Here is a 12,166-nt window from a genome sequence, read left to right as displayed (position 1 = left end):
GGGTAGATGGTCGATGCGAAAAAGTTGTTTTAGAAGTTAATAAACTAACAAGTAACTGTCGATACCGATCGGGAACAGTACCGACGCGAACTAAAGGCCTTTTGGCCTGAAAAAAGTTTTTCCTAACTTGAGTCAAGATAAGCACATCCGAACCCAATGGCGGAAAAAAACAATCTGAGGATGGAGAGGATGCCCATGCGCACTATGGTCCAGGGGAGGAGTCACCTATCTCAGGATACTTCGAAGACTCTTCCAGGACAACAACGTGCAAACATCCGGACCCAACACTAGGCGGCGATCTATGCACAGATATGAATTCAGCAGCCCATATGCCTCGAACGTATCAAAAAAGAAAAAACACCCAAGGGAAGCAAGTGACCTGAATCAGTCTTACAAGAGAGACTCCAACTCAGCACCCATATCATGGCTGCCTTCCAACCGTACAAATAGAAAAGCCCAAAGGCTCATCTTGTGCGGGTTTCATGTATAAATAGACTTCAAAAACACACTCAAACATTTAGAGCCAAAATATCTACATATGTCACATGTAAAACTAGTATTTGTTTTAGGTGTACCGCCGTTTTTGAAAAATTGCTTAGACCGCAAGGTATTATTTAACTTTTAAAAGAGGCTGCAATATCATTCTACTGTAAACCGACCAGTGACATAAAAGGTAAATGCTGCATGTAGGCTGGGGTGCACATATGTACCACCTACAAAAGTATAAAGTTATGCATGCCTTCAGCCCAAGCATGGAAGTCTGGCTGAATACGTGAGCAAACTAGTATGTCGCAATTATCTGTGGATTGGGTTAGGAATTATCACCAATCACTAGGTAGTATGTATTACCATTACCAGCGCCTTCCCTTAGAACGTAATGGGAACTGGTGAAGAAACAAAGCATGTTTTTCGAGGTTCTGGCTGTTGGAAGGGCTTAGGCATGACCAGCTGTCTACTTCTATTCAGGGACCAGAACTGCTAGTAAGGGTTGTAAGGCTCAGACATTTGGCATTCTGTAGCCTCAGGGACAGAAAAATGCAGAATGTGAAAGAACATGCTGACCAGTTAGAACAATAAACAATAACAGAAATGCCAATACTGATCTACTTTTTCTATATTATTTAAACAGGGATACAAGAAACCATTCAAAGTGACCCGGCGTTATCAATCCTGATTGATAACGCCATTCAACGGTTTTTAAATTACCCAATCCAGTCAAATTTACTTCCCACCTGAACTGGGTTCATTTATGACTACCTCTAGTTCTGCCTTATTTAGGGGCATGCGGTTGACAAAGGGTTTAGACAAATGTTATTTTTATTAGAGAAGTATTTTGTATGGTAGCTATTTTGGAAGCAGATGCTCTGAATCAATGGGTTTGCTGCCCCTGTTGCTGCCTCCTGTTATTCGCAGATCAGCCTTGTGAGAAGACAGCAATGACTTGGCAAACAGTCTTAGGCCATCTGGCTCCGGAAACCCAATGATGCAAATGTCAGAGGAAGACCTCCTTTTAGAGGTTTTTTAAACATTTAGCCACAGACTAAGTGTTTACTGATAATGGAAACGATGCAGGTGTCCAACACTTACTTGTCGCATGATCGGCGACACTAGCCTAAGTCAGAGTCTATAGATGTGTGTCCATGCTAGTGCCAACAATGGTGATCATTTTCCAAGAGCGTAGAACCTCCACTATTATACCTTCCTGAATAAGTTCCAGCGCACTAACATCAATCAAATACTACAAGTATCACTGGCAAGTTTAGGTCACTAGATGCCATGGTAATTTTAGGATGCTTGTTTCCAGTCCAGGGAGGACCTGGCCTGGCAGTTCGGGCTGGACTGCTCCCATTGGGCACAGGGTCAAGACTGATTTAAATATGGCTGTGTCCAAACTGGAATGGCATGGTGAGCAATAAAACAATGGATTTAGGCCCAGATCTCTGTACTGGGGTGAATATATGACATTGTTCTGCATGCTGTCCATCAATTGTTCTTTTTGCATTTGTCACCCCGAGAGGCACGGGTATGCCCAGACGTGGGTCCCGTGCTCTCCATGCCACTGGAGTCAAGCTATCCTGACTGATGAGGGCTGAAAGCCCGAAACCGGCCCTAGGGTGCTTGTTTCCAGTCCAGGGAGGACCTGGCCTGGCAGTTCGGGCTGGACTGCTCCCATTGGGCGCAGGGTCAAGACTGATTTAAATATGGCTGGGTCCAAACTGGAATGGCATGGTGAGCAAAAAAACGATGGATTTAGGCCCAGATCTCTGTACTGGGGTGAATGTATGACATTGTTCTGCATTCTGTCCATCAATTGTTCTTTTTACATTTGTCACCCCGAGTGGGACGGGTATGCCCAGACGTGGGTCCTGTGCTCTCCACCGGTCCTAGGATGCCTATTTCCAATTCAGGGAGGACCTGGTCTGGCAGGTCGGGCTGGACTGCTCCCACTGGGCGCAGGGTCAAGACTGATTTGTATATGGCTGGGTCCAAACTGGAATGGCATGGTGAGCAAAAAAACGATGGATGTAGGCCCAGATCTCTGTACTGAGGTGAGTGTATGACATTGTTCTGCATTCTGTCCATCAATTGTTCTTTTTGTATGGTAAGTTTAGCAGCACCGGTGGCATGAGTCTAGGAAGATACCCGAGTGCTTATGGCTCTAGTTTCACAAGAATCCCGGTTAGAATGCTGGTACACAAAGGTTTCTTGGGCAACCTAGAGTGAGCGCCAGTGTTAGGCATTTAACACACTTGATGCTATCATCTATTGTCATAAGGTTAAGATGTACCTCAGGGAATTCTCCTTTAGAACTTGTACTACAGGAAAGAAGCTGTCCAAGGCCCCATTCTCTGATGACCAGGACAAACTATATGGAAAATAGATCATCCAAATGGAGAAGGAAGAATGGGGCTCAGGGACATATGTCATTCTGCTTATCTAAGAGATAACCCAATTCTATTAATTTAAGAGATTATCCTGCTTTTGCCACTGTGTAGCTCAAACAAATAAAATGTTTAAAAATTGCAACACGATGGGTGAAACTATGTGTCAGACACTGCAGAAGACAATTGGTCCCCTATTAGCTATTACTTGAGCTATTCAGCATTACATAATTATCCTGGAAAATAATATTTTAGTAGTCACACAAATTTTTGTTTTCGTCTCATTTACTGTTTTACAAGCTGCAGTTATTTCAGGAGGTTGCTCAGACAACAGAACCCCAAATAGGTTGCACCTACTTTATGGTCTAAAATCATGAACCCTGAATAACCTCCTCACGAGACATGTACATAACATTGAAATGTACTTTGTTGTCCTTCAGGGTTGTTTAAGCAAAGTGTTGCTTCTATGGCCCTGTACAAGGAACACAGCATAACCCCAAAAATGAAGAAAAATTTAAAAAGCTCAGAGATGCTAAATAACAGATATGCCTTTCTTAACAAGAAGTGTGTACTAGTAGGTTTATTTTCTACAGGTATGTATTTTTTATATGATCTATTTTACTGCAGAAGGTAGAAAGGAATGTTTTAATGCACAAGTTACTACTTGGGTAACGATATATCTGTAAGAGACATTAGTTTGTGATAGATTCCTTACCTTAGAAAATCCCCAGGCATCAGACTGGATCCGGAAAGCTTTCGTCAGCAGTACCCCTGCGCATAGATAGGCGTCGTCGTACAGCTCCGCGTGCGTCGCTGGCATCGTATTCGCCGAGATGATGTCACTGGGGCTACTTAGACGCGCCCATGTGCGCTGACGTCAGTTCTGTACACAACTTTCCGCAACAGGAACGCAGAGCCGTGTAAGATACTGACCACTGGTGCATAGAAATTAGGGCCCGAAAGGAAGAACTTAACCCAAGAAATCAGTTCGCAGAACGGGGAGGATGGGCGGGGCGGTAAGGAATCTATTACTAACTAATGTCTATTACAGATATATCGTTACACAAGTAGTAACTTGTGCATCTGAAAGAGACACGTTAGTGATAGATTCCTTACCTTAGAATAGAGACCCCAGCAATACCAACCCCGGCGGTGGGTCTGCGAACAAGATTACACCAGAAAGTCACGGAAAACAGAACGGCCAAAGAAGCCGTCCCTCCGGACCTGACTGTCAAGGCAATAATGCTTTGTAAAAGTGTGCAGCGAAGCCCACGTAGCAGCCTGACAGATGTCCTGCAGGGGGACACCGCGTCCCAATGCGGTAGTAGCTGCTGTCGCCCTGGTAGAATGGGCACGCAGCCCCACCGGAGGTTCCTTTTTAGCCATAGAATAACAGGCCTTGATACACAAGATGGCCCAGTGGGAGATAGTCCTCTTGTGAATAGCCCGGCCTTTCTTGGCGCCTGCGTAGCCAACAAAGAGCTGGTCATCCACCCGGAATGCTTGTGTGCGATTCAGGTAAAAGGAGAGCGCACATTTTGGGCCCAGACGGTGGAGCCTCTCTTCCTCTCTGGAAGGGTGCGGAGGCCGAAAGAAAGTGGACAAGGTGATAGTCTGCCCGATGTGGAAGGCAGTGACAACCTTTGGCAAGAAGGAAGGACGAGTACGAAGCAAAACCTTGTCCGGATGAACCGACAGAAAAGGAGGCTTACAAGAAAGAGCCTGAAGCTCACTCACTCTCCAGAGGTGATGGCCACCAGGAAGGCAGTTTTCAAAGTCAAAAAACGTAAAGGACAATTGTGAAGCGGCTAAAAGGGAGCGCACATGAGATAAGTCAAAACAAGATTCAAGTCCCACTGAGGCATTATGAAAGGAACAAGAGGGAACATGTGCGTAATGCCTTTTAAGAATCTCTGTACAACAGGGGACTTGAATAGAGAAGGCTGATCTGTAAGCCTCAGAAAGGCTGAAATGGTCGAAAGGTAGCCCTTGATAGTGCCCAGAGCAGAGCCCTGCTGGGTCAGAGAAAGAAGGAACAAAAGGACCTCAGAAAGGGGGTCCACAGTTTTGGCTGTGCACCATGCCACAAATTTGTTCCACCTGCAGGCGTATACCGATTTAGTGGAGGGACGCCTGGCTGCCAGAATTACATCACAGACTTCAGGAGGCAAGTCAAATGGAATCAGCTGTCGCCGCTCAATCTCCACACATGTAGGTGGAGGCTGGACAGGTTTGGGTGAAGAACCGTCCCCTGCTGCTGCGACAGAAGATCCTCCCACAGAGGCAGTCGGATTGGGGGATCCAGGCTCATATTGAGTAGGTCGGTATACCAAACTCTTCGAGCCCAGTCTGGAGCCACAAGGATGACTTGGGCCAGGTCGTGCCTGATTTTCTTCAGCACTCTGGGTGGAAGAGGTATAGGCAAAAAGGCGTACAACAGACCGCAGCTCCACCCGTGACGAAAAGCGTCGCCGAGCGAGTGCCTCCTTGGAAATTCCAATGCGCAGAACTGCGGACATTGCGCGTTCTCTTCTGTGGCGAATAGATCTAACCAAGGCTCTCCGCACTGTTGAAAGAGACCTTGCGCCACCTCCAAGTGAAGACGCCATTTGTGATCCATCAGACACCAGCGGCTGAGTTCGTCCGCCCTGGCGTTCAAAGAACCCGCCAGGTGTTGAACCGTCAAGGAAATGCCGTGACATTCCAGCCATGTCCAGAGGCGTAGAGCCTCCTGACACAGGGTCCACGACCCCACTCCGCCCTGTTGTAATACCACATGGCGGTGGTGTAGTCCGTGAACACCTGCACTACCTTCCCCCAGAGGGAAGGAATGTCTTCAGTGCAAGAAGGATCGCCCGAAGCTCCAGAAAGCTGATATGGAGCCGGGACTCCGCCGGAGACCAGAGGCCTCTGATCTCCGCCTCTCCCATGTGGCCGCCCCATCCCAGGAGGGACGCATTCGTCACCACTGTGTGCTCCGGTTGGGGAAGGGAGAGGGATCTGCCGCTGACCCAATGCTGATTCGTGAGCCACCACTACAAGTGTTGTGCAGTGCCTTCCGAGATCTGGACGTAGTCGGACAGGTTCCCCTGATGCTGCGTCCACTGGAACTTCAGGTCCCACTGCAGAGCCCGCATGTGCCACCTGGCATGGTTGGTCAGCAGGATGCAAGAGGCCATCAGTCCAAGCAGCCTCAAGGTCGTCTTGACCGAAACCCAGGACAAGGGCTGAAAGATCAGAATCATAGCCCAAACGTCCTGGACTCGCTGTTCGGGAGGATAAACCCAAAACTGCGCCGTGTCCAGAACCGCTCCGATGAAGAGAATCTTCTGGGAGGGAATCAGGTGCGACTTCGGCACGTTGATGGAAAACCCCAGCAAATGCAGGAGGTCGGCCGTAGTCTAGAGGTGGGAGACGACTGTGTGGGGCGAGCCCGCCTTGAACAGATAGGGGAAGACTGAAACCCCTGATCTGCGCAGATGAGCTGCGACCACCACCATCACTTTTGTGAACATCCTTGGGGCGCTGGTAAGGCCAACGGGGAGCACGGTGAACTAAAAATGCTCCTGGCCCACCGTGAATCGCAGGTAACGCCGATGGGACGGCAGGACGGGAATATGAAAAAAAGCGTCCTGCAGGTCCAGAGTCACCATCCAGTCTTGCGGGTCGAGAGCAGACAAGACCAGAGTCGGCATTTTGAACTTCTCCTTCAGGAGTAAGCGATTAACGCTCCGAAGGTCTAGGATGGGACGTAGACCCTTGTCTTTCTTTGGAACCAGGAAGTAGTGGGAGTAACAACCACAACCTACTTCAGGCGTCGGAACACGCTCGATGGCCCCCTTGGCCAAGAGGGGCGTAACTTCCTGCTGGAGAAGTGCTAAATGATCCCCCGACATGCGGTGGAACTGCGGTGGCATGGCTGGGGGGTAGACTCGAAGGGGAGGGGGTAGCCCTGTCAAACTATCTCCAAAACCCACCTGTCTGATGTAATGGTGCGCCAGTGGGGGAGGTGATGCCGAATCCTGCCCCCCACTGGCGTCTGGTGGGCCTGAAACACCGGACTAGGAAGGTGTGGAGGCACTGGCAGCGGGGGAGTTGGTGGACTGACCCGCACGCGGGCCCCGTGACCCGCCTCTGCGAGCCCCACATCCGCGGCTGCGCTGGGACTGTTGCTGCGCAGGCTTGTTCTGAAATGAACCTGTTTGTACGCCCCTTCCGGAGCTTCAAAAGGAACGAAAGTTAGAAGCGGAAGGAGTACGTGTAGCCGAGAGGCCTAAGGACTTGGCCGTGGCCCGAGAGTCCTTGAAACGCTCCGATGTGGAATCCGTCTTATCACCAAAGAGGCGAGTGCCATCGAAGGGCATGTCCATCAAAGTATTCTAAACATCTGCCGAAAACCCAGTTGTCCTCAACCAGGCATGACGACGGGGCGCCACCGTTGTGGAAATCGCCCTACCCAGCGAATCTGCGGTATCAAGACAACAACGTATAGTGAATTTGGCCGCGTCTCTCCCCTCCATAAGAGCTTGGGAGAGAACTGCCTGGGCCCCCTCCGGACACTGAGGTAGCACTTGTTCAACCGCATCCCATACAGAATGGGAATAGCGGCCCAAGAGACAGGCAGTGTTCACAGACCGCAGTCCAGAACTTGCAGAAGAATAAATCTTCTTGCCAAACTGCTCCAACTTCTTGGATTCCTTGTCTGGTGGAGCAGAAGGAAACACACTAGGGGACATCAGAGGCCTGAACCACCAAATTCTCAGGTGTAGGGTGTTGGGTGAGGAAGGCGGGCCGCCCGGGGCCGGGCGATGGCGTCGGCCTACACCCTTGTCCACAGGGGCCCCTGTGTTGGGCCGGGACCAGGTGCCCAGAAGCACATCAGTAAGTGCATCATTAAACGGCAACAGCGGTTCTGTAGAAGAAGAAGCTGGCCGAAGCACTTCAGTCCGTAGGTTGGTCCTGACAGCAACAGTAGGGAACTCAAGGCCAAGAGCCTCGGCCGCCCTATGTAGCAACGTGGAAAAGGTAACACTCTCCTCCATAGTAGCTGAAGGGGATGGTGAACCAGGCGCCGCAGTGTAATCCGGGCCACCGGCTTCCGCCTCCTCATCCCAGTCGGGGAGAGACTCGCACTGTGCTGCGAGAGGGTCTTGAAACTCCTCCCAGTCCTCCCCTTCCTCCACAAGTGGACGAGGACGTGGGCGGATAAAAGGGTAAAAGTTCCTCATCGGTGTCGGGAGACATCCCTCCGGCACCGTTTCGACGTCGAAAAAGAAGTCGATGCCGGCATCGTCGATGTTGGCGGGGGCCATACGGGGTCCACTGGCAAGAACGGGGAGCCCCGGCCGGAGCCATGGAGGCCTCTGGGCGTCGACGACGTCGGGGCCGGAGCCATCGAGGAACATGGAACAGTGGGGCCTGCGGGGCCCAAAGGCGTGCCGACGGGGCCGCACAGGCCGAAGATATGTGCGATTGCAGACACAAACTCTTGCAATTCGGCCAGAGTCGCCGATGGACCCGGGAAAGGTGGGTAAGCCAACGATAACTGCTCAGGCTCCATGCCACCTGCCCCCTCAGCTGCGTCCTGCGACCGGCGAGGGGAGGACGAAGAGCGGCGATGCTTCTTCGACTTCTTGTGCTTCGCCTTACCGGACTCCGAGTGGGAAGACTTTGAATGAGGGTGCTTGCTCTACGACTGGGCCCTTGACCTCCCACGGGACCGGGACCTGGAACGACGTGGGGCCGAATCCCGGGCCTCCAGCCACTTTCGGGACAACTCCCGCAAAGTTTTAGGTGCCCTGGCCCGGCAGTGGGGGCACGACTCGGTGTTGTGGTCACGCCCCAGGCAGAAGAGACACTCACGGTGCGGGTCCGTCAGTGACATCGTGCCCGGACAGGCCCTGCAAAGTTTGAAACCGGGCATCCCTATGCACCAGGGTTAAGATTACTTACAAATTATAACAAACAATACTTAGTCAACAAGTGACGGGGTACCGCTCTCTCCGGATCTGCGCTTGCTGGCTTGGAAAAAGACCGAACTGACGTCAGCGCGCGTGGGCGCGTCTAAGTAGCTCCAGTGACGTCATCTCGGCGAATACGACGCCAGCGACGCACGCGGAGCCATACGACGACGCCTATCAATGTGCAGTGGTACTGCTGACAAAAGTTTTCCGGATCCAGTCTGACGCCTGGGGATATTCTAAGGTAAGGAATCTATCACTAACGTGTCTATTTCAGATAAAATGGTGTTCCTGTATTTATATGCACAATACAGAGATTAACTGCAGGTGAATATCATGTTAAATAAAAAATTTGCTGACTACGTCTAGTCGTCTTTCTTAAGAATAAGATGTACTTTAACGCATTGTGATTCCTTTTGTATCAATGTTTTTAAAATGCCACAAAATGTGTGGCCTTTATGACACAGTGGCTGATGCAATAGAGGAAGTGCACCTAAACTCTCTGGGGTACCCACTGTAAGCAATAAAAAAAAGACATATATAAAAACAAATAGTACAGGTAAATTTATTATCTTTGAATCTGCGCGCTTTTTTGTTTTAACCAATAAAATATTTGAAACTCACAATTCATGGATATAATCATCCTTCACTGTTACAGAAAGGCAATATTCCTGTAGGAAACCACTGAGGCATGTTTTAAGCCTTCCAATGTCGTCTTCCACTTGGTAGTTACAAACACCTAGTGAAGAAAAAACAAGCATAAACCACCTGCAGAAAATAATGTCTTATTAACAATTACGAGGCAAAAACAGTTTTTTGCTTTAGTTCCAGCCTTCTGTTTGCTAATTTTGATAAAATGGAATATAGAGTCTAGTCGAAGGTATTCCACCCTATTCCCTCATTCGTGTTAGCTTAATTGTTGGCAGTGTTGAAAGCCAAAATAAAAATAGTGATTTCTTATTCTAGCATCAGTAATACCATCTGGTAGATGTTCCAATAAGACGCACCCACTTTTGGAAAACTAACCACAAAATAAAATAGATTCTAGCTACTATCAAATTCAGGTGCCAGATGAAAGACAATGGCAATAGATATGTTGAGGTCTTTGGTTAAAATCAGAAAGTCCTCAGCATTTGCAAAAATTTTCATCTCCTGTCTTAAATTATAAATGGAAAATAGAGGCGACTGAATAATGCGCACACACCCCACGCTATAGTGGAAGTGAATTTAGGAGCTCAACGTACGACTTCAGGAGACAGCAGTGCGGGGAGGAAGTGGAGGAGATGGGTGTTGATTAACTTGTTGGGGGAAAACAGAATCTGCATTAAAGGCCTGTTATTGGGTAGAGGGCAGGCCAGTCAGACCCAAGGACCATACAGACATGTGTATGTACTATATGTAATGGGATTTAATGCTCTTGAAATTATATGTATCTAATTGTCCAACTATCAACAACACGGCTGAGCGAAAAGGAAAAGGCAATAAAGTTTGTTTAAAAAAAAAAAAAAAAGTTATAAATGCAAAACATGTTTTGACACATGTCCACAGTTTAATAGTGTCTAATTGCAACGAAACACATATGGCACTGAAAATACATGTGGCCAAATAACACATCCTATTTAGAGCAAGTAAATTAATAAACACACATTCACATATTTGCTACTATAGTGGGAAAACTCAAATTCAAGTTTATTACCACAGTACTGCAAAACTGAAATGTGAACAACACTTTTTACACCCCACAGATTCCATGTAATAATTGAGAGACTGTAAAACCATGAGAAAGTTGAGACAGTGTTGTTGCTAGCTTATTAGTAGAATTGTGATATATGATTATTGCAATGGTATTGTGGTGTATTAGGCACTTGGAGGCGTGCTTTTCTGTAGATGGAGATCCAGTTTGTTCTACAATTGTTTGTATAAGCTGGCTGAGTTTTGGTTGAGAAGAGTATTATCTGCGCTTCCTCTGAAGCAGAGCTAAGCCAACCATGTACAAATTGTGATATTCTTATAATTTTTACATCCAATCAGTGTGATTTATTGTAAGAGGTTAGAAAGAGGTTGATTAGTTGTTAGTCTTTGTAGTTGTTTGGGGGTGGGGGGAGTTAGAGAGTCTGCGAAGATGCACAGAACGGCTGTGGGGTAGCTTAATTCAAATGTACTTTGATAATTTCGAGTAAGTTCTTATCTCATCCCAGAAGGGGTTGATTAACGTACAATTGTACCATAAAAATGTACTACCAAATATTAACCAAGTTGGTCATGGGTATTGGGAGGAGGAAGTGGGATTGGATACAGATCAAATAGAGTCACAATTATTAATTTGTTATTTCAGTAGTTGAAGTTTTCTTGGGTGATAAAATTGTATATGCTTTGGAAGCTATATGTTCAGATTTAATAAGAGTATTAATAAGGATTTGTAGTGTAGGATGGTATAGCTTATCTAGTTTGCTTATTGTGAGAAAGTGCCATCTTTCTTGCATGGTATGCCCCCACTTTTTGCTGAATTGCTGAATGTACTTTGACTGAGTGTGCCCTGGACTCCTGCCAATCAGGTGCCCCTTTATGTCACCCTGTGGGCATTCGCGGATTGCCTCATCAGTTGGCTGCCTCCTGGAATTCCACTATCCTGGTCACCCGGAGCACTCGATTCAGACTTTGATGCTGTTTTTTCCGTGGAGCATTTGCTGTATAGGTCATCCATTAAAGACACAGTAAAACTAAATCGATCTCACCTCAAGATTTTTCGACTGTTTATGTAAAACTTGTGACATTCAAGCAGTTACGAAAACGCAGATTTCTCGCCTGGTCGGCCGATTCTCGCCCGTTCCAGACTCATTGGTCCTTTCATCCCGTTCTTGACCTTCCACCTTAGTAATTTCATCGTGTTCGGTCTTTAACCGCTGTTAGGCCCCATGGACTCTTGATACAAATGTACCTTCACACCCTGAAGAAGGTGATACCCCGGACAGGGGGTGACAACACCGAAACGCGCGTCGGAGTGTTTTGATCTTTTCTGTCCCTTACATGTACACCTTATTGTCTGCTTCATGTAAAACAAATCAATGTTAATTTAGTTTATGTTTTCAAATTATCCATAATAAGATATATTGTAATCTTCTGAAGCACGACTCTAAGTAGAGGACTGTACACTAGCAACCGGATTGTTTTATTAAAGAAATAATTGTTCTATTTTTGCACATGTATAGGGATGTTGTATCAGAACCAGTTATAACAATTCTTGATGAATGTCGAGTGTGGGTTCACGGTTTGAATGGGTATATTTGAATGTGAGATTGCATGAATGTCGTATGAAAGGTAGTC

The 12,166-nt window shown here is 47.5% G+C and overlaps 1 protein-coding gene across 1 annotated transcript in view; it reads right to left on the bottom strand.

Annotated features, from left to right (window-relative positions):
* Nucleotides 1–12,166, bottom strand: part of NAE1 (NEDD8 activating enzyme E1 subunit 1) — a 161,598-nt gene that overhangs the window by 35,329 nt on the left and 114,103 nt on the right. The window contains exon 18 of the mRNA XM_085639586.1: nucleotides 9,467–9,581. Coding sequence (XP_085495712.1) covers nucleotides 9,467–9,581 — 115 coding nt within the window. The remainder of the gene's footprint in view (nucleotides 1–9,466; nucleotides 9,582–12,166) is intronic.

This window comes from Triturus cristatus, chromosome 12 (assembly GCF_964204655.1).
Source record: "Triturus cristatus chromosome 12, aTriCri1.1, whole genome shotgun sequence".
Classification (NCBI taxonomy): Eukaryota; Metazoa; Chordata; class Amphibia; order Caudata; family Salamandridae; genus Triturus; species Triturus cristatus.
This window is presented reverse-complemented; position numbering and strand designations above follow the sequence as displayed.